Source organism: Mus pahari, chromosome 11, assembly GCF_900095145.1.
Source record: "Mus pahari chromosome 11, PAHARI_EIJ_v1.1, whole genome shotgun sequence".
NCBI lineage: Eukaryota > Metazoa > Chordata > Mammalia > Rodentia > Muridae > Mus > Mus pahari.
Window position 1 is genome coordinate 59,318,793 of NC_034600.1, and position 22,242 is coordinate 59,341,034.

At 43.0% G+C, this 22,242-nt stretch overlaps 1 protein-coding gene across 3 annotated transcripts in view; it reads left to right on the top strand.

Annotated features, from left to right (window-relative positions):
* Window positions 1–22,242, top strand: part of Drosha (drosha ribonuclease III) — a 102,426-nt gene that overhangs the window by 40,791 nt on the left and 39,393 nt on the right. For 2 of the 3 annotated variants that reach the window (XM_021208257.1, XM_021208256.1), the window contains exons 16-22: window positions 8,562–8,731; window positions 11,285–11,409; window positions 13,058–13,157; window positions 14,913–15,020; window positions 19,283–19,390; window positions 19,827–19,965; window positions 20,290–20,350. In XM_021208257.1, coding sequence (XP_021063916.1) covers window positions 8,562–8,731; window positions 11,285–11,409; window positions 13,058–13,157; window positions 14,913–15,020; window positions 19,283–19,390; window positions 19,827–19,965; window positions 20,290–20,350 — 811 coding nt within the window. The remainder of the gene's footprint in view (window positions 1–8,561; window positions 8,732–11,284; window positions 11,410–13,057; window positions 13,158–14,912; window positions 15,021–19,282; window positions 19,391–19,826; window positions 19,966–20,289; window positions 20,351–22,242) is intronic. The other variant, XM_029543950.1, reaches the window with a different exon arrangement.

Consider the following 22,242-nt stretch of genomic DNA (forward strand, 5'->3'; position numbering starts at 1 on the left):
TCCCCTCCTCTTTAACATTAGGCCCAGGCTGGCCCTTCCTCCCCTCCTCTTTAACATTAGGCCCAGGCTGGCCCTTCCCTCCCCTCCTCTTTAACATTAGGCCCAGGCTGGCCCTTCCCTCCCCTCCTCTTTAACATTAGGCCCAGGCTGGCCCTACCCTCTTCTCCTCTCCCTCCTGCCTGCTTTTCTTCTTTGTAAAAACTGTTCAACCAGCTGTTCCTTGAGGTCAAGAATAAAGACTGTACTCTCTGTCACCCTCCAGTCCCTCCTGTCCCCTCTTCTGACAGTCTCCACCTTGCCTCTTGATGTCTGTCTCTCCCAGTGCAGGCGTCACAGGTGTGCTCCACCATGTCTAAGTCACCCGCCTTTTGCATTATCAGTGATCCTGTGATTCTTGGCGCTCATCAGGGGCTCCATAAAGTCTTACTTACTGGTCTTAGTCAGTGGTCATAATGGCACCTTATATGTATATGTGAGTGCCTCCATGTATGCACACCATGTGTGTGCCCGAGGAGGACAGACGACAACATGAGGTCTCTTAGAAATGGAGTTAGACAGTTGGGAGCCATTCCCAACTGGGAAATAAAAACTCAGCAGTCCTTTCAGTGTGACAGTACTTACTTAAATATTAATGTTTTGGTTATGCCTGAAGGTGTTTGTCAGACAGTTTTGTTATTGCCCAAACCTAGTTTTGTTTATTTATTTTTAAATACTTTTAGAAGACACTTATTTTGTAGCCCAGGTTGCCTCATAAATCACTATGTAGCCCAGGCTGACCTCAAAACTCATATTCCTTTGCCTCAGTCTTTTAAGATTGCGGACATGTATCACCAAATCTGTTTTTTTTGTTTTTTTTTTTTTGTCTTTCCTTTTTCTCCCATCTGTGTTCTGACCGGGTCATCCTTGTTCTGACCAGGTCATCCATGTTCTGAGTGGGTCCAATCCTGCTTAGGCTCCAAGAGCACATCAGATTGGGTGTGTTGGGGGTGATAGGGCTTTAGACTGTACCTCATTTTTCTAGAATAAAGCTTTACCCAGACTGTGACAAAGTTGACAGACACACATGTCCTCAGTGTGTGTTTCTGAAGGAGGTGTGTGTGACTCTGTTTCAGTATCCAGATCAAGCCTGCCAGGGTCCAAGAAGCTGCTCTGGGCCTGCCTGCCATTCGCTGCCCAGAACCTTCATAGAGAGCGCTGTTCTAGCCTGCAAGTCCATGTACTAGGTCTGCCTGTTTTTGAACTATAGAAACTAGAATTCTGTATTCTCTTTTGTTCAGTATGTTTTGCCTACATATCTTCTGAGCTATATATAGGTTTTTGTATTAAACTTTATATTTTGTTCAGTTCTCAGAAGCTGTTGTGCCAGCAATAGTGTGTAAAAGTTCACACTTTCTCCAGCATTTGTGCCCTCACTCTCCACATTTTCCATTTCTTCCTACACCCAGACCCAAGCTGTTTGAATATCTTCTTTTTCTCCTTCAAGTGGTCAGAAGTCCCACGTGATTCTCTTTGCTTTACTGCGGTGACTAATGACACCTTTGCCCATGGACTCACCGCTTCGTAGGAGTGGATGAAGGGCGCATTCATTTCTTGTCCATTGTCTATAGTGATGTCTTCCTTTTACCATAGATATTTGCAGAAATACTATAGTTTTCCTTAAATTTTATATTTTCACTTTTTAAAGTGTGTCTGTCTGTGTCTTTCTGTCACATGCACCACAGCACACATGTGCACTTACAGGATACATCTCAGGAGCACATTCTCTTCTGTGACCTTGTGGAACTTAGGTCTTGAAGCTTTTGTGCCTGTCTGCCAACCATCTCCCAGCCCTGCTTTGTTTCCTCTTTTGAGACCATTGTCACACTGTAGTCCTGGCTGGCCGAGAACTCACTGTATAGACCAGGCTGGTCTTTAACTTTTGTTAGTTCTGCCTCAGTTTCCCTGTCAGTCATTCTGCTCAAGTTTTCTGAGTTGTTGGGGTTGTAGGCACAGGCCCCTTGGCCTGACTCTGAGCTGCTGTCTGTCCACACGTTCTGAGTGGTTCTTCATGAGTTGTGGAAAGTCCTAATCTTAAGTGTGCTCCAGCTTACCCTTTTGTTTTTCTCTAATGGCTATAGTGTCTATTTTAAATTAATAGTTTTTTAATAATTGATATAAGTATAGGCCAAACCTCTTTGTTTTCAGTGTAGATATTAATACCACATACCATTTATTAAAGACATTTCTTCACAGTACTGGAGGGCCTTTGTCATCTGCCCTTGGCTAATGTGCATAGACAGTAGATGAGATCTGCCCTTGGCTAGTGTGCACAGACAGTACCTGAGAGTATACACTGAAAACTGAGCACACTCCTCTGCTCTTACTTTACTATGTGTGAGGTGCATTTTGCTTTGCTCTTAAAGTGAGATTATATCAAGCATGCTACATACCTATGCTTGAGACATTTTTTCTGTGTAAATGTTTTGTGTCATTTTTAATGCTGACAAAGAAGAGGATTCTGTAATACAGATGGCTATTTACTTTTTTGACAGTGGTTCAAGTGATGGAGTTTGAGGGTTTCCTGTTGTGCCCGGTCTATAGAGCCCTTCAGCAATACGTCTGTGCATTTGTCCATTTGCATTTGTGTGCTTCTAAAGATAGAATTCTATAAATAGTGTTGCTTTGTTAACAGAGCATACACACTTTAAATAAGAAGTGGCCAGATTACCTCTTGAAAAAGTACACACCAATTGGTAATTCTGGCCAAGAATTCTTGTGAAAATATTCTTTTGAAAAAGTGACTTGCTGGTGGAACATTACTATGCATCCTTTCCAGTTTCGTCCATCTGGTTCACAAAAGACATGCCTTTGTTGGTGTGCACGTGCTTCTTGAGTTTCTGAGAGGTTGGGTAGTTTGTCAATATCTCAACTATTTTGTGGACTTTTCATTCTACCTAGATTTTTTAATAAAACACTTTTCCTTTATTACTTGTTTTTTTTTTTTTTTTTTTCTCGGTCTAGCATTATGTACACCAGGCTGGCCTCAAACTTACAACTTCTCCCCGTGCCCCACCGTACCTCCACCTTTGCTCCCCTAGTGTTGGGACCAGAGGCATGTACCAGCACGCCTGACTTGCTGTCTGTTTATCTCAGCGTGTTATAACACTGGATTGAATATTAAAGTTTTATCAGTCATATTTTTTTCTCCATATTTCTAGTTTGAAGACATCGGTATCAGTTGCCGTACACACATGAACAAACCCCTGCTTGATAGGGTAAACTAGATGCTGTTCAGTGTGTGCCCGTTCACCAGAAGTCAAGTGGGCAAGCAGTTGCTGCATTAGATTTTAGGAATCTCCTTTCATTTGCTCCTTTCTCATCCTGTTCTCCCCTCTGGTTGCAAAAGAACTGGGAGGAGCTAGACCCAGGGTAAGCTTTTCTTCTAACCATAACTGATCGCGACAGAAGGTAACTGGAGAGGAGTGCCTGCATCCTCATCAGATTGAGCTGGAAGTCCTGAGAGAGTCGGTCTAGGAAATGAGTTTTGGAGATTGCCTTTTCTGGAGCAGGAGTTGTCCTGTATGGCTGTCAGGAGTCCAGGAGGAGAGAGGGCTTTTCAGCATTTCTAGGGAGCAAGTGTGTTGGGAGTGGGGGTGGTGGACTTCAATTGATACAGGACATTAATTTTTTTTTATTTTATTTATAAAACTTAAAAATTGGATATGTCTGAGTATTTTGCCTGCATATATGTGCATGCTAGAAGGCCCTGGAAGCCAGATGAGGACATCGGATCCTCTTGACCTGGGGTTATTTATGGACATATGGGTTCTGGGACCCTGATTCTGGTCCTATAAAGCAAGTGTTCACATGTGCCTCCATACAGAACAAGCAGGAATGAAGGAGACCTTGAATTCTTAAGCAGTAACTGCCATGCTGATGAGATTCGGCAGGAACCAAGGAAGAGCTCACTATTGTTTGGCTTATGAACTTGAAGGTGTGCTGTGTTTATCTAGAAAACTGTGGGGTTACAAGGATGCACTATGGTCCAAGACAGTGGAAGGAGTGGGATGCTGTCTGCCTCTGCAAGTGCTCCCAACTGCTGAGCCATCTCCAGCTCCTAATATAATTGTGTAGTTTGAAATCAAGAAGTACTTGTTGTAAATACCAACTTTAGGAAATAAAATTATTCCAAGTCATCTTGGTGGGATTATGTGGAAGATGTAGTATATAGTTAATGCTAGTGTAAAGAAAGGGGAATTGAGTGTTTGTTAGATAATTGACGAATACTTGCTCAGGCAGCCATACATTTAACACAGATTTCCTAACAAATTGTTCCTCTCTCCCATATAACCATATAAATAACCAAGCAGTATAAACCGAGGGAGCCGGGTCTCTAAGAAACAGTTTATAAAGTCTGTCAGTTCATTAATGACTGTCCAGATTCATTCCCTGAAACACAAACTCTACTTCTTCCCGAATAATGAGCCGTTGTCACGGTTCCAAGCCCAGATCTGGCAGAATTCCTGCTAACCTTAGCTTACCCGCTCTAATTTCTCGTTTGTATGGTGCCTTATTTATTCTAGCCAACGAGATAAAAATTACTTTGTTGCCTTCAGTGACATAATTCCATAAATCGCCAACATAAACATGTAGTAAAACAGACAAACGCAAAGAGCCAATTCATTAACACTGGTAAGTCCGTGGCAGTATGAGGGCAAGTGGCCATATGATTAATCCGCTTCAGAAAGTCATTCCACGGCTATTTATTATGCTGTCTCTTTGCTAGGCGGGTGTGAGGGATACAGCTTGTGCCCCATAGGCCGGTACAGGACTCTCTAGAAGGTTCTGTCTGCCTCTTCTAGTACTTCCATGACGATCACATCCGGGTAACAAATATGGAGCCTCAGCCCCCTTCCTGACATCCTTCATCTGAGCTTGTCTGTCCTGAATTCTGTCTTTTTCACTGGTAGCTGCCGTGTGAATTAGTCAGCAGACTCCTAGCATGGATTTATTGTCTCTTTTAGCAGCAGCAGCTTTGCACCTGATGTACATTTTGTGTTTACATGTTTAATTATGTCCAGTTTTTATGCCGCTATAAAACTCACTACCTTCTCATCAGCCGGGTTTCTCCCAACCCGAACTGGAGACTGCTTCTTGATAAGCATTTACTGGCCTTGTTTTTTTATCTTGCAGATATTCCTCCTCCTAAACTAGGCAATACCTGTACTCATTTAGCCTAGAACTTGAGGTTTTTGAGAGACAGATGGTGTGTAGACTTAAGTCTTTCCCTCTGCCAGTAGCTCTTTTTAGCTTTTTCACTTTATATTAGATACCTCTCATCCATCTCTCTGTATTTGAAGTGCCTCGGAGTCAGCCAGGCATAACTGCATGCAGAGATTCTGTTGCTGTTTAGAGCTGCCTCTGTTTATATTTGCTCCCATCCCCATTCTGTTCTCCCCTCCTCATAAACATATGAAGACTTTTCCAGATCCCAAGGCAGACAGCATCCCATTCCTTCCACTGTCTTGCACCATAGTGCATCCTTGTAACCCCACAGTTTGCCTAGATAAACTCAGCACACCTTAGAATTTATAGGCCAAATGTATCAGGGAGCTCTTCCCTTGGTTCCTGCTGAATCTCATCAGTGTGGCGGTTTTTGCTTAAGAGTTCCAGGTCCGGGCTGGAGAGATGGTTCAGCAGTTAAGAGCACTGACTGCTCTTCTGAAGGTCCTGAGTTCAAATCCCAGCAACCACATGGTGGCTCACAACCACCCGCAATGAGATCTTATGCCCTCTTCTGGGGTGTCTGAAGATAGCTATAGTGTACTTAGATAACAATAGTAAATAAATCCTTAAAAAAAAAAAAAAAAAGACTTCCAGGTCCCCTTCATTCCTGCTGTTGTGTATGTAGGCGCGTGCAGTGTAGAGTCACACACTTGCTTTACAGTGTCTCCTGTCTGCCTGCTCCCTTAAGACTCAATGGAAGATGAGAGGTGAACGTCAGCATTGTTTCCTCATTCCATTGGAAAGCAAAGGGAAGACAGATCTCTCTCTCCCTTCCTCTCTCTCTCTCTTTCTCTCTCTCTCCCTCCCTCCCCCTCTCTAGGTGTGTATGTTTGTCTCTCTGATTTTCTTTTTTGAGACAGGATCTTTCCCTATAGATCAGGGTAGAGCTTAGTAGAGTAGCTCAGAGTAGCTTCAAACTTGCAGTGGTCCTCCTGCCTCTGCACCTGGAGAACTAGAGTACAGGGATGTAAGGGATGTAGCACCAGTCTTGGCTTTCTCAGTACTTCTCAAGGGTTCAAAGGCAGCAAGCATCCCTGCAGGTGAGATGCAGGGGAGGAGAAGCAGCAGGAAGGAGGCCTCCTCTTCTGAGGGACCACGCTCTTGTGCTCATCTCCAGCCCCAAACACCATCCCAAGGCTAGCGGAGTGGACATGACTGAAACGGGACCACGCACAGGGTCTGGCACCTAATGGTTAAAACGAAAATACCGAGCTCGCAGTGAGTGCTGGGAGGGTCTGCAGGCTCTGCCACCTCCCTGCTGCCCTTCTAGTCCTCCCGTTTGGTTTGGCCTTGCAGTCTCACTCGACTGGGACTCTTTCCCTGTCAGCTTTACACGGTCTAGTGTCACCTGGGTAGAGAGTTCCAAGGAGAGGTGGTGTACAGCAGGTTGGCTTAGGGACTTGTCTTGATTATGTTAATTCATGGGGGAGTTGGTGACACCTTTCCTTCACCCTGGACTGTGTAAAAAAGGAGCCGATTGGCTGAGTGCAAGCACGCGTGCAGTTCCTTCTCCCTCTGCCCTCACCTTGCTCTGGTGTGTCTAGCCAGCTTAAGTCCCTGCAGCTCTGACTTTCCCAAGATGAAATGTAACCTGTGGAACTGTGAGCTAAAATAAACCCTCTCTCCCCTAACTTACTGTAGTCAGAATATTTTACCACATCAACAGAAAAGGAAGTCACCCGGTGAGCCGCAGAGTGGGCTCTTACTGTTTCTTTCACTGCTAGGGGTAAAACTAGAGCACTACACATGTTAGAGAAGACCTCTACCTCTGAATGTATCTAATCTTTTTTTTATTTTGTATATCTCTTCAAAGATGCTTTCTCTGACTAGACTACCTTAAAATATTTTTCTTTTCACCAAGTGTTGCTTTGTAGCAAAGCTGGCCTTAATTCACAGTCACCTTGCCTTAGCCTCCTGAGTCCTGAGGTGACAGGCGTGTGCCATCATGCCTGTCTCCTTGACTGTCCTTCATTTCCTTTCCCAGATAGATTTTTTTTTTTTTTTTTTTGACTGATCTATTATAGTTGCTTTTAAATACCTGTTCCTTTCCTTTACAGGTTTAGGAAGTTAGAGGACTTAGCTGTTTGGATCACTGATGGGAGTCCCAGGACCTCTGGCATGGCCCCTGTCAGATACCAGGTGTTCAGTGGGTACTAACTAAATGACTATTTGTGAGAACTGGATAGCCACACATATGTGATCTGGAAATGGTGTTCTCCCTCGGATAAACATCGCAGACAGAAAGTTTGGTTTTTATTCTTCCTTTCAAATGTGCTGACCACCAAGGTTTTTAGCCAGCCACAATGTGTAGAGTCTTCGTCCTCCTGTGTTTTCTATTCGCCAGGTTCTGGGGGCAGTTGTTCCTCTGACCCGAGGGGCCTTCTTGCTCCGTTCTGCCCACTCAGTGTTTTCCTTGTCCTTTAGCTTTCATTTCAGAGGAGAAGGGTAGTGATCTCAGAAAATTCTTTCCCGGAGTCTCCAAGAGGGTGCTCGTCCTTTTGGGTGGAGGTAGACAGAAGAGAGTGGTACAAGATCCGTTGCTGTGTTGGTCATGAATCTGAATCCAGAGAGCAGGCAGAGACCTGCAGCCTCCATCTTGGCACACACGAGTCTCATGTCTTTGGTTTATAAAGTACAGATTGCCCTTTTCTTAGCCTTCTGGGCCGACGGTTAATTGTCCTTTTGTGGTTTTTAGTCGACCGTCCTGGTAAACCTCAGACAGTTGGTACTTCATCCCTGCACCAGCTCTGTAATGATCTTCTGTAATATCAGTGCAGGCTCTTCAGTTCCGATCATCGTAGCAGGTGCAGCACATTAGCACCTCCAAATTAGATCATAATGCAACAGTGTCTTATTGAAAACATCTATAAATATCTCATAAGGCTTAGACTTTCCCTAAGACAGGAACATCACTTCTGAAAAGCTTTCATCTGTTACTCTAGAAAGAATGGTAAAATATTTAGACATAACATGATTCTGTTTATTATAAACTGTGGTTTCTTACATTGGGTTACTTTAAATTTATTTAGGCAAACATCCTTTCTTGCTTTCATATCTCTCAAATAAAGCCTTTATCATTTATAATGCTGTTGTTCCCCTTTTAGTAAATGAGATGGTGTATGAGCACCGTTTGTCAGTCAGACAAATGGTGTTTGTAGTGTTTGGCACCTGGCTGAGCAGTGCAAGTTTTAAATTATTCTTTGTATGTGCTCTTCTACAGCCGTTGTCTTGTTTTACCGGAGTTGATGCTTTGCTTTAATTGGGTGACTTTGTTCTTCTCCAAATTCTCACCCAAGATGGAGGCAAAGAAGTGCTATCAATGCATCAGATCCTTCTCTACCTGCTCCGCTGTAGCAAGGCTTTGGTGCCCGAGGAGGAGATTGCCAACATGCTCCAGTGGGAGGAGCTCGAGTGGCAGAAATACGCAGAAGAGTGCAAAGGCATGATAGTTACCAACCCTGGGACGGTGAGTTCTGGTGCTTGCACAGCCTGGCCTGGGAGTGAGCTTCCTTTCTTTGTTTGGATGTTTCACACAAACAGTAACCGCACATAACATGTTTTGGGTAAGTGTTCTTTAAATACTTAGTGAATAAGAAAAACACTACAACTTGGGCATATTTTGTTCACTTGCCTGAAGATGTATATACCTTTAAGACTTTCGATGTGCATTGCAGATTTCTCCACAAGAGGATTATGGGTCATATGAGAATATTCATTCTTTCATACTAGCTTTAAAACAAAAAACCTTTGTCACTTTGGTAGTGGAAGAAATTAGTTTTATATTTATTTTAGTTTCTATTGAAAATATATTTTTTAAATTGTTTTGCCAATAATTATTTTTTGTAAAGTAAATTGTCTGTTATTACCCATTTTTTGATTTATTCTATGGTACTTATTTTTTTGTTTGTTTTTAGTCATTTGTCATATAGATATTATTTTTTGATCGGTAAATATTCAAAACTGTTTAAAACTAGAAAGGTAAAAAAAGTTTTGCTGCTATACTGCTAAACACAAAATTAATAAAGTATCTTTAAAAAAATATGAGAGCCCTGTCTGTGTATGGCAATGAATTGTTCCATTTAAACAGGTGCATATATTTTCATGTCTTCTGGCCACTCACTTTAGAGCTAAGTCAGAGAGCGGCTGATGGAGATGGCATTTGTCATGCTCTGTAGTGGTCTCTTTGGTGTCAGCCTGGGCCTGCTTCCATGGTTGTGGGTCAGCTTTCCTGAAATCCTGTAGTCAGTCAGCCGTTTGAAAGGAGTTAAGACTACTCCTGAGGATTCAGCCCAGACATTGCAGACAGTGGGCCCAGGAAGTTACAGTGTTGAAAACGTCCCAGGGGCTTCTGATTCTTCCTGATTTGTTCCAGTGCATCCCTGTGGTCACTTACCTGTCACCCAGTCATCATGCAGCTGGTGTATTGATGAGCCGGTGCGTGAGCCACAACCAGCAGAGCTTCTCCGTGATGCAAGGAGCTCGTGACGGACGTTAACGTTAGTTAGCAGCCCATACACTGAAACCTCTAGTTTTAACAGAGCTCAGTGTGTCGTAAATGCTACAGAGAAAACTCACAGAAATGGAGAAACCGTACCAACGATCGGCACGTCTGATGTATATCTTTGCAATGGTGAACAGCTTGTAGATAGTGAAAGAGACCAGACTGGTGAGGGTCAAAGGCTTCTGTTGGCAAATGATCAGAAGTAGATTAGGAAAGTAAGCATGGGTGTTTGGCTTAGGGACGTGACGATGAAGTCAGTTATTTCTTACTATTTATGCAGAGATAGTTCATTGTCCCAGAAGCGGCTTTTCACTCCGGACTCTTCAGACGTGTACATGTTCCAGGGCAGAGTAAGCATGACTCCGCATCCCATCCTGTACAGGACTTGTTTGAAAGATTGCCTAGTGGCAAGGACATTGGGAAATTTATTGAGTTTTCCCTGCCATTATGGTCACATCAAATACTTTCTTGCTGCAGACTCAAAATAATTAATGTTCCTCCCTGACAGTTTTGCCTCTGCCTGAGAACACTTTGGTCATTAGTGAAAAGGCTTTAAATTCTTAGAGAGAGATGCAATGATAGATTTGTAGGCTATGGCCCAAGTCTAGAATTTACTTCATTCCCCGCCCTATCATCCTCATAATTTAGAGATGATTTTTTTCATTTTTAAAAATTAACTTTGGTATTTTGAGTCAAGGTTCTATGAGTTCAGGCTGGCCTTAAACTTTGCATTCATCCACCTTGTCCCACTTCCCCGGGCTGGGATTAGATGCTGTGTTATCACACATGACCGCTGGGAGACTTTGATGGTATCTTGCTTCTGTGCTCTGGGTGGTCTTGAATGGCGAGGCTCAAGTGATCTTGGGTCCTCAGTGCTTCTGTAGATTGTAGTGATATAAGCAGCATGATACATAAATAACTCATCACATTCCTTATACAGTTTTTAAATAACAGCATATGCCTGAAGAAATCATTTTTAGACCTAAATGACATGTTTCTGCTGCTAATGGGCATTCGTGTAATTTTATGTTTAGCTTACCTGTGATCAAAGTTGTCTAAATTTTTTTGGAGAACAAAGATAATTTTTTCAATCTAGTAGTAAGATTTTTATTTTTAGATGACATCCATTTTATAATGTTTCATGATTTTTTTTTTTAACAATGCGAATGAATTTATACAAACCTGTCCTTGGTTTTATAATTGTCAGCTGGTTGAGCAGGCTGAATTGGAGCAACTAGCCTACCTTCAGTTCCAGGGAATCCGTCCACTTTGACCTTGAAGGGCACCAGGCATAGACATGGTACACATTATGTTCATTATGCCAAGTGGAGAAGACTTGTTTGCAGGGATGACATTACAGTTTTTACACAGTATAGGGTTTTCTATGCTAAAGTTTTTCTGTTTGGAGACAGAGCTTTCCTAGAGAAAAGAAATGCGATTAATCCCTTTCCTTAGGTTAAAGTTGGTGTCTCAGGCCTTCCGATGGGAATAAATGATCCCGCTGTTCTTTTCTCCTAGAAACCGAGCTCTGTCCGCATTGATCAGCTGGATCGAGAACAGTTCAACCCCGAAGTGATCACTTTCCCGATTATCGTTCACTTTGGGATCCGCCCCGCACAGTTGAGTTATGCAGGAGACCCACAGTAAGATATCTCTTGGTGTTTGTCTTGGCCAGTTTCACCTTCTACTAACAGCTGAATTAGCGGGGGATACCTTCAGTGGGCTTCTTCCTCATTACAAATTAGGTTTTGTAGTTTGTGAAGAGTGAGTTTCTTTACACATTTGACTGCCCAACAGTCTTGTCACCAAGAGTCCTGAATGGATTTAAACTTTGGGGACCTTTTCCTTTACTTATAATCATTAATATCTACTTGTTTCGTTTTGTTTTGAATTTGCTCAGCTCCCTGAATGGCAGGCAGCACTCTATGAGTGTCTAGCATGGGGGTATTTGGCCGATCCCATCCAGAGTCCAGGGTTGTGTGGGATGTAGGAGCTGTGTATTCCCACCCTTAGAATACATATTACTTTGCAGATGTGAGTTTTTTCCAGCTGGCACACTAATATTTTTCTGGGAGACGATGAGGATATGTGGGAATGGAGATAGATAGGACCTTTCAGGTGTGTTTGGATTTCCTACTTTTTAGACAATTTCCTGACTTAATGTAAATGGGAGAGAAGGGCATGGGAGATTTCCGTTCCGAACTGCAGTTCTGGCTGTCGTATATTAGAAGAGGCTAAAGGGTGTTGTTCTTTTCTTTCCCTCTTTGGATAAAAGTATGAAGCAGTGAACCAGGCCCTGTGTAAGTACTTCTTTCTTTCCTCCCTTCTCTAAAACTGTTGACCAAGGAGAGAGGCCGAGAGAGGCCAGGAGAGGAGTGGCTTCAACATGGCAGGAAGTCTTCAAACCCTCCTTGTCAGAAAAGTGTTAGTAGAATGTGACTAGGCTCTCGTGGATGCTTATGGCAGGACTGCAAACTGATAAAGGGCTGTGTAGTCGATGCATCCCCAGATCACTAAACAAACTGGTACCTACCCTTGCCTTCCCGGCTCTCCAGCAGGCAAATGGATACACCTGAGTGGCTTGAGCCTCAGCATGAAGGGGTTCTTTGTCGGAGTGCTCTTGAATCGACCATCTCGATTTTAAGAAAGTTTTTTTTTTTTTTTTTTTCCCCCAAAAGAGATATATTTTAAATTTAGATAAACACATCACTTACAAAGAGGTAGCACTGAGAAATGGAACCTGAGTCTGGTGACTGAAGTGGCTTTTGAGCCTTCTGTGGAGTTGTTTCCAGACATTCATCCTTTTAGTCTGAACCTCATTTTTTTTTCTTTATTAGATATTTTCTTCATTTACATTTCAAATGCTATCCCGAAAATTCCCTATACCCTCCTCCCGCCCTGCTACCCTACCCACCCACTCCCCCTTCTTGGCCTTGGCATTCCCCTGTACTGGGGCATATAAAGTTTGCATAGCCTAGGGGCCTCTCTTCCCAATGATGGACAACTAGGCCATCTTCTGCTACATATGCAGCTAGACATGAGCTCTGGAGGTACTGGTTAGTTCATATTGTTTGAACCTCATTTTTATCCAAATAAGTTATCAGTAACTTAATCCTCAGGCTCCAGATGACTCTGGGTCATCCAGCTCCTGAACTCTCAAACCCTGGGTTTCTTTAGGATGAGCATTTTCTGCCATTGAGGAAGGGACGTAGGTTTGAGTGGGCTTAGTAGAATAATTGGTTTGATTTTCACAGTAGATTTACCTTCCCTTTGTCTCTGTCCTTTTTCTAGGTACCAGAAATTATGGAAGAGCTATGTGAAGCTTCGGCACCTCCTAGCAAACAGTCCCAAGGTCAAACAGACTGACAAGCAGAAGCTGGCTCAGAGAGAGGTCGGTATTGAACCCACCCCTGGCAACTGGTGAGGGTGTACGTTGGGGCTTTTTCAGATTGTTGTGTAACCCTGTAGTTCTAGGGTAAGATTTTAAATAATTAGGGTTACTCCTAATGTATTCTAGCATATTGATTGCTTTTTAAAAATCTTTTAGTAGTCAAGGGAAATTCTTCGTGCTAGACTTTCATACATGTCTACAGTGTGATCCCTTCCACCTGTCCCTCCACGCCAGTTGCTCCCAGATCCATCTACACAAGTCTTCCTTATAACTTCATACCCCACCCACCCCACTCCCACTCCCTGCTGTTTTTTAACCACTGGGTTTGGTTGGTGTTGCTGGTATTTTCAGGGGTGTAGGGACATCCACTGTAGGATATTTTCACCCTTAAAAGGCCGGTTTCCTGATAAGTTGCTGTCCTTAGGAATCATGTATCTGTTGTTTGTTTTGGTATTGGTGACTGACCCAGAGACTTAAGCACTTACAGCAAGGTGAGCACTTTACCCTGGTATTTAAATATGCCTTCTATAGAAGTAGAAAAAGCTTAAAGTTTATAAATCAGCTTTTATCCCTAACCTTACATTGCATAACACTGGGTCATAGATTGTTGGGTATTATGGTTGTATGAGACCATCCTCCCATAATTCTTTTAGCCCAACAGTGAGCTGAATTTGTAAAGTTGACATCTCACATCCCATATTTAATATTCTCAGATTCTGTTTCAGTTTTCAGAATAAATTTAGCATCAACCCAGACTTTTTCCTCAGTGAGTTTTATTCTTTTGTACAAGGCTGGGGAAAAATACGGATTCTGGCTTTGTCCCTCGCTGTGACTTGAGCCAATCAGAACCATTATAAAGGAAGGCTCTAAGGCCAAGAGGCTGGCTGTGTGCCCTGTAAAGCCAACACTGCTTGAATTCACTTCTCAACAATGGAACGTGCCATCCAGTGGTTCTGTGCCATCGACTACCCATCTCCTGGAAGGCAGCCTCTAGTAGTAACTCAGTGGTAGAGGTGGTGGTAGTCGCTCTTCCATTATGAATTCTGAACTTTGAATAAATTGTATGCATCCAAATACAATGTTTTTGTAGTTACATACCTGAAGGGTAGAAAAAAGGAAGACATGATTTCTGATTGTGTCTCACCCGGAAGTCCGAGGTCCTTGTCCTCATCTTTTCCATCTCTGTCTTCCAGTCCTGTGTCACTTTATAGTTAAGGCTGCATTCTAACTTGCAGTCGTCTTGTAAATCCTCGTGAGTTGGTTGTGCACACCATTGTACCCTTCTGGCTTCTACCCCCACCCCACCCCCACTTCTACAATGTACCCTGCAGCAAGACTGTAAGGGCTATATAGATTAGGCAATTTGTAGAATCATGTGGGTATCAGCTTGATTGATTATCTTTCTTAAATAGAAATGCTTAATGTAAGGCTGGATATAAATACACTTTTTACATGGTGATTTCAGAAGCCAAGCCATATATTGCTTCTCATTTGTAAAAGCATATTTTGTCTAGACATGCTGGGCTAGTAAGATGTAGTCTAGAATGTTTGTCATGTGGTTACTAGGGAGGATTGCTTTGTACCCAGAGTGTCTGACATATTGGCCTTCACCTCAGGTTAAATGCTGTCCTTTTGCATAGAAGGTTTAGTGCCTTGATGTAAGGAAGTATTGAGGGACTCTTATCTTCTCATGCTTGATGCTTGGCTTAGCATTGCTCTGTGATGATGAGTTACTTACAGTGAGCTCTGTTCCAGGAAGCGCTCCAGAAAATACGGCAGAAGAACACGATGCGTCGAGAAGTCACCGTGGAGCTGAGTAGCCAAGGATTCTGGAAAACTGGCATTCGTTCTGATGTCTGTCAGGTGATGATGCCTCTCTGAAAACAGTCATGCCCACATGTCTCTTCTTCACAGGCATTGGCAGTGAGCTTTCCTCTAATTGAGAAGTTTCTGTGGATAACTCTGATGTGAAATCAAACACCAAGCACAGGTTCCTTCTTAGCTGTTTAGGTTTTGTTTTTATTTTCTGGGTTGATGCTCTGGTGTATGTGTGTGTGTGTGTGTGTGTGTGTGTGTGTGTGTGTGTGTGTGTGTAGTGTAGTGTGGAGGACCAGTTAAGTAGGAAAGGAGCATAAGTGCAATGTTAAAGTCAGTCTCTTTGGGTGAAGACAAGTCTGCCTTCAGACATCTCTCCCCTTCGCGGCGCATGCTTAGATACTTGTGCGAAAGCCCAGCAGCCATGCAGATAGTCACTAGAACGATATGAAGGTTCTGGACCTTCGACCCAAACATACTGCAGAGAACTGATGGCGTTAATAAGCACAGTGTGGCAGTAATGGTGCTTTTCCCTGGGGGTAAACGAGAGAAACGTTCCTGCTTTTACCAGTGACTCATCCGTAAGCACTGTGATCTGTCTCGTAGTTAAATTCACACCGGATTTGATGCTGCACCACAGTGGCACATTCCATGGCTTTTTACCTGATTCTTTGTCATGGTTGGCATTGGTTCAGATAGGTGAGAAGTGAAGGGACTGAACTGGGCGGGTAGGACGGCTGGCTCCACTCAGCATTTTACAAAAAAACTACTTCCAAGCTTCCCTATGGCTGTTTAATGGTAGCATGTATTTTGAAAAGTTCAGGCACGTGGAAGTATTCATTTCATTATAATGAATTAAAAAAATTCACATTGCCATTGAACTGAACCTGGTCAGTTATGGTGGTCTTTATGTAATCTATTGAAATTATTGTTTTAAAAATTAATGTTCTGAGTAGTAGTCCAAACTAATTTTGCAGTAAGATGAAGAGCGATTGATGGAGATAGTTGGGGGATAGGCAGCGGCCGTGCTGTTTTGCAGGTTGCAGGTTGACCGGCTTCCATGCAGTGCATCTCCATGGCCAGGGAGACAATATCTGACTGTCAGTTCTTTAAAACACAATGATTTTACTGCTTTGATTCTCCCTCAGACTATCTGAAGTTATCACTTAACTTTTCTGGTTGGTAGTATTTCTCCAGAACCAAACAGAATGTTCAGTTTGAGTGGCTTAAAAAAAAAAACAACAACAACATTGTTTTATGTGTAGGTGTGCTCTGTCTGCGTGTGTGCATGCGTACTACATTCACGTGCGTGCTCTTGGTGGTCAGAGAAAGATGTCAGATTCCCTGGAAGTGGAGTTACAGATAGTTTTGAGCCCACATGTGTGTGCTGGGAACTGCACTCAAGCTCCTCTGGAAGAAGAGCTAGTGCGCTCTTAACTGTGAGATCGCTAGCTCCAGAGCCAGTGGTGGGTTTGGTTTTTGTTTTAACTTACAGTTTTGGATAACATTAAAGTGTATTTTACAACAAAACTTTTGAAGAGCCCGTGTGTGTGTGTGTGTGTGTGTGTGTGTGTGTGTGTGTGTAGAGCTGTTGTTCCCTACACGACTGCGGGGCACCTGCCACTCTCTGTCCCGGTGGGCTGACCAGCTATGCACCGGCGGGCAATGGCCGACCTGTCATCATCGCATGGAGACTCTGCCTCAGAACCCCAGAATCTCTCCACCCAGCTCGCTAGGTTCCCACTGGCCGGTTGTTCCCACGCCGGCCCCCATGCTTCAAACTCCCCACGGCCTTTGTGGCGCACATCAGACAAACCCACGCTTTGCCGCCATACCTTTCTCTCTGGAGCCCAGTCGAATTGTCGTGAGAAGAAAACACCACACAAATTTAGCTCAGAAACAGTGGTAACTCAGTCTCTGGCTGCAACAATGAAAACCCTATTAAATCTGACTCCTCTGGTGGCGAGCCGGAGGATCCACCATGATACTGGGAAACTCTAGTAGTATGCCAACCAAAACGGAAGTCCCGCCTACTCGCCCAGTGATTGGCTCACCCGAGTCCTTCTTGTCTGCAGCCCCTCCCAGGAGAGCAGAATGAGCATCTAAATACAAACAGCACCAGGCCCATCCACAATCTAGAGCCATCCACCTAGGGCATTAAGCAACTGCCAGTGGCTTAGCACATCCCCTACCAAAGAAAAAAATGACCTTTCTTAAGCATCCATGACCTGCCATTAGCTTCCCGTCCAGGCGCTGGGGGAGTATCAGGAGCTTGACTTTTATGAGTCAGTTGAAATGTGAAAACCATACATCACTGTCTTCTCACACGATTTCTGAGGGCTCTCTCTCTCTCTCTCTCTCTCTCTCTCTCTCTCTCTCTCTCTCTCTCAAATGCATGCATTCATCATGCATGTAAGATGCTTAATAATTGTATTTTAACCCTGAGCTGTTCATGTCAGCTCTCTTGAGCTTCATGAAGTTCAGGTGGCTGGAAATGGCATTTCTATTAGCTGCATGCTTTGTGAACAAATGTCATATTTTTAAAATAGTGTACTTAGAAAAATAAAATTGACAAAATGCCAATAGTGTATATAATAATGGTATGTCTCTTGGGAGCCCATGGTGCAAAAACTGTGCATTCATCTTTTTTTTTTTTTTTCAACCTTCCACAGATACAGGGGGGCCTTGCACTCGTAGGTGCTCAGTAGATACCTGACTGAATTGCCCTGGTGAGAAAGGCTTTCTGTTAGGTCCTATCTGGCAGAACTTGTATTTCTCTTTAAGTTAATAAGATAAGACTGATTTCTGTAGCTTCAAGTAGACCCATTTTCATGTATATTTTTAATAATATGAGCTTAAAATACTTCAGAGACCAAAATGAAAGGCGTGTGTCAATCATCCTGTGAGCGGTGCCCACCCTCCAGCTTCTGAGGAATAAGAATGATGCCTTCATTCTCTTGCGTTCCAGGGAAACATTATTAAAGAAAAGAAAAAGATACGCCTTTCCTGAAATCATCTCCCAATAAGGAATCTTCAGTAGGGTGAAAAGTGATTGAAGCAGAGACTTAAGGTCCCAATGCTCTGCTGCCGTGGCTGTATTAGTGGCTTTATAAAGGCTCTCTTTGAATGTCTGAACAGTAAATGCTGGACCCAGGGTAGCAACTGTACACCACGTGACTGAGATAGTCTGGAAGGATAAGGATAAGGCTTCGTTTATGTACACATTAAAATTGCATACAAGTTTTGCATATATAGAACTTTTTTTTTTCTGGAGAAAGTTTTTTATTTATTTGAGGCTCAAAATATCTTGACCCTAAAGTATACAAGTGTGTCTTAGTTTATTCCTTTAGGAATTAGAGAATTAATTTATTCCTAAGGAATTAGAGACAGGGAGGCACCCAGAGGCCTACTTGAGGCTGTTTTGCTGAGTATTCGTAGACCCAGAGCTATTCCTTAGGAGATGCCTGTGATCCCAGCACTTAGAAACCTGAGGCAGGAGGATTGTGAATTCAAGGCCATCCTTCTCCATAGCAAATTCCAAGTTAGCCTTAGGTGTATAGCAAAGCCTTGGATTTAAAAAATAAGTAAGTTAGTAAATAAATAAATAAATAAATGCAAGCTGCAGAGATGCCTTAGTGGATAAAATTATCTACAAGTGTGAGGACCTGAGTTCAAGTCCCCAGCACCCATGTAAAAGCTGAGTGGGGGAAACATATTCCTGTAACCCCAGGAGATGGGTGGGAGACAAGCAGACCCTTGGGATTTACTGGCCAGGTGATTTAGCCAAAGCAGTGGACTCTAGGTTCAGTGAGAAACCTGCTGGAAAATGAAGAGAGTGACAAAGTGACCTTGGGACTTCACATATGCACACACATTGAGTATAGTTACACACAAACACACACACACACACACACACACACACACAAAAGGAGTGAAAAACATAATTTTTTCCCCCTACATTTTATTCATTTAACTGTCTGAGCTTAGCTACAGTGGGTATCCTCATTCTAGAGGTGAGGAAAAGGCTGAATAAAATAGCCCCAAGTCAAACAGTGAGTGAGTGAGTGAGTGAGTGAGTGAGTGAGTGAGTGGTAGGTAGAACAAGAGCCAGGCACTCTGGCTCCAGACACTTGGAAACTGTAGCATAGCGCCCTGACAGGCAGTTCTGCAGGCTGCCACTAGCCAGTAAACTGCTTCAGGACTTTATGAGATGGAGCTTGGGGTGAGAAAATAGTTCTTACTTGTAGAATAAACGCTGTTTCTATGAATTTTTATAGAGTTAAACATACCGAATTTTCCCCCCCCCCCAGCATGCAATGATGCTGCCTGTTCTGACCCACCACATCCGGTACCATCAATGCTTAATGCACTTGGACAAGTTGATAGGATATACTTTCCAGGACCGCTGTCTGCTCCAGGTAAGTAGTGCTGTTACAGAAGCACTCCGAGCTCACAGGCTGGGAGAGCTCACCCTGCACAGTACAGATGGGATACTGAGAAAGCCCCAGCCCTCCCTGCTCCCACCTCCGCCTTGACTGCTCTCAGGCCTTTCTCTTACCTTACTTGAGGTCGTACTGATGCTATGCTACAATCTGTCTTGTCAAGGGTCAGTGCCTCTTTCGGCATTCCCTTGTTTATGGCTCTTCTCTCTATAGTCCAGGGTTGTAATCCTCCCTGAAAGGGGTGGGGTTTGGGGATTGTTTTAGAAAAATCTTGCAGCCCAGTTCTACAGATCTGATTCTGAACGAGGAGCCGCAGTGCTTGCCCACAGTGCTTGCCCGCAGTGTTTGGTATGGAGTATTACGAGTCTCGGTGCTGAGTTTTTAAACTGAGCTTGTTTCATTACAACTCTAGCTGGCCATGACTCATCCGAGTCACCATTTAAATTTTGGGATGAATCCTGACCATGCCAGGAATTCTTTGTCTAACTGTGGAATTCGACAGCCCAAATACGGAGACAGAAAAGTTCATCACATGCACATGCGGAAAAAAGGTGTGTTTGGGTGACTGTAAGACTCTACTGTCTGTCCTGTGCTGCCTCCTAAGGCTCAGATCCACCCCGTCCTTGGGCCGCTTCCCTGGTGGCTCCGTGAACCCCTCGCTCTGCGCCTCATGCATGCTGGGTCACTTTGGGCACGGATACATATTTTAGAAAATGTTCTATCATGTATTTTAAATACTGGAATGCAGATGTTAAACTTTTTAAAAGTCCAATTGGGGTGAGGAGAATTCCTTTCTATATATCATATGATATTCTAAAATAGTTCTTAAATTATTTACTTGTATGTTTGTGTGTATGTGTGTTTTTTTTTAATAGGAATTAACACCCTAATAAATATCATGTCACGCCTTGGTCAAGATGATCCAACTCCTTCAAGGTAAATTTTTAAAAAGCAGATTTATGAGAAGTAATGCACATATTTTGCAATTTACTCACTTCAAGTCTAGACTTCAAATGGTTTGGAGAGTATACTCGTGAAATTCTTGACTTGTAGGTGTCTAATTTCAGGGCATTTTCTTCATATTAAATCCAATACCCTATGCCCATGAGTAGTCCTGGTAGCTCTCAGGCTCGCCAGCCCTAAACAACCGTCACCTCTTCACTACCACCTTTCCACACAGTCTGTGAGCAGCGCTGCGCTCCGTGTCTTCTGCGCCTCACATCTCTTGGCATAAGATTTGTGTGTAACAGATATCCCTTATTTCTTTGCTTGCTAAATAATATGCCATGGTGTGAAATCTAACACATTTTGTTTATTCACTCAGTGGTTGTACATATGCTTTGACTTTTCTTGATATTTATCCAGGAATGGAATTTTGAGGTCATATGGTAACTGTTTTATCTTTTAAGGAACTTATTTTAACAATTCACAATAGCAGTGTGTAAGTGTTCCTATGTCTCTTAAAAACATTTTAATTTAAAATTTTTCGGGTGTGTGTATGCTTGTGCGTGCGTGCGTGCGTGTGTGTGTGTGTGTGGGGGGTATAGTATAGTGCATGTATACATAGTGTGTGTGCACTTTCTCTATTGCTTTCTACCTTATTGAACTAAGATGGGCTCTCTAGCCGAACCACAAGCCTGTCCTTTTGCTAGGCTGACTGACACAGAGCTCCAGGATCCCCCTGGGTGGGGCGCAGGCCCGCACAGCTGTGCCCAACTGCTCTCGTGGATGCTAGAGATTTGAATTCAGATCCTCGTGTTTCCACTGAGCCACGGCCCCAGCCTTGTCCCGGGTTTTTATGTAATTGTCTATATTGATGTGTCTGCTTCTTTCAGACCCTAGCCATCCTAGTTGGGTGTAGTTTTTCATTATTTCCCTGATGTGTCATAGTATTCAGTACTGATGCATGTACTTGCTGGTTGTTTGGGAAAATATTAGTTCATATCTCTCTCACATCTTTAGTTTTTTTAATTAATGATTTAAATCAAGTTTTTTACATTCTAGATGAGACTCTTATCAAGTACATGATTTAAAAAAATCTTTCCTTGTTCTAAAGATTGCCTTTTAATCTCCTGATGTCCTCTGAGACAAACAGATCTTAATGAATTCTGATTTATTAGCTTTATTGATTGTAATTTTGGGGTTATGCCAAGAAAACCATTCCTAAGTGTAAAATTTTGGAGTGTGTGAGTAGTAGTAGTAGTACTGTTTATGTGCACATAGTGAGTGAGTTTGTGTGTGTGAGTGTGCGTGTGTGTGAGTGTGTGAGTGTGCGCGAGCACTCGATTGCGTGTGCATGAGTGCTCACACACTTTTGTTTCTCTTGTGGTTTTTACAGTTTTACATAATTTGTGTAGATTTTTTTAATCCGTTCTGAGTTACTTTGGATGTGACGTGATGTAGAGACCACCCACTGTATTGTCCGTGCTGTCTAGTTGTTCCAACAGCATTCGTTGAGGAGTCTCCTGGTGCCCTGTTAAGGATATGAGTACTTGTTTGAAAGACTTACTTCTTCTGGGAATGTGGGTGGGTCTGCCCTCTGTCAGTGCCACACTGACTTGATTGATACTTTGGAGGAAGTTTTGAGATACTGATTGATAGTTTGTTTCTTTCCAATGATTTGTGTGTGTGTGTGTGTGTGTGTGTGTGTGTGTGTGTGTGTAACAATATTGGCCATTGGTTGATTTTTTTTTTCCCCCCTTATTTCTTGATAAGACAAAAGATATCCTTACAGTTTCATTGCTGTGAACAGATGCTATGACCAAGTCAACTCTTATAAGGACAACATTTAATTGGGGCTGGCTTACAGGTTCAGAGGTTCAGGCCAC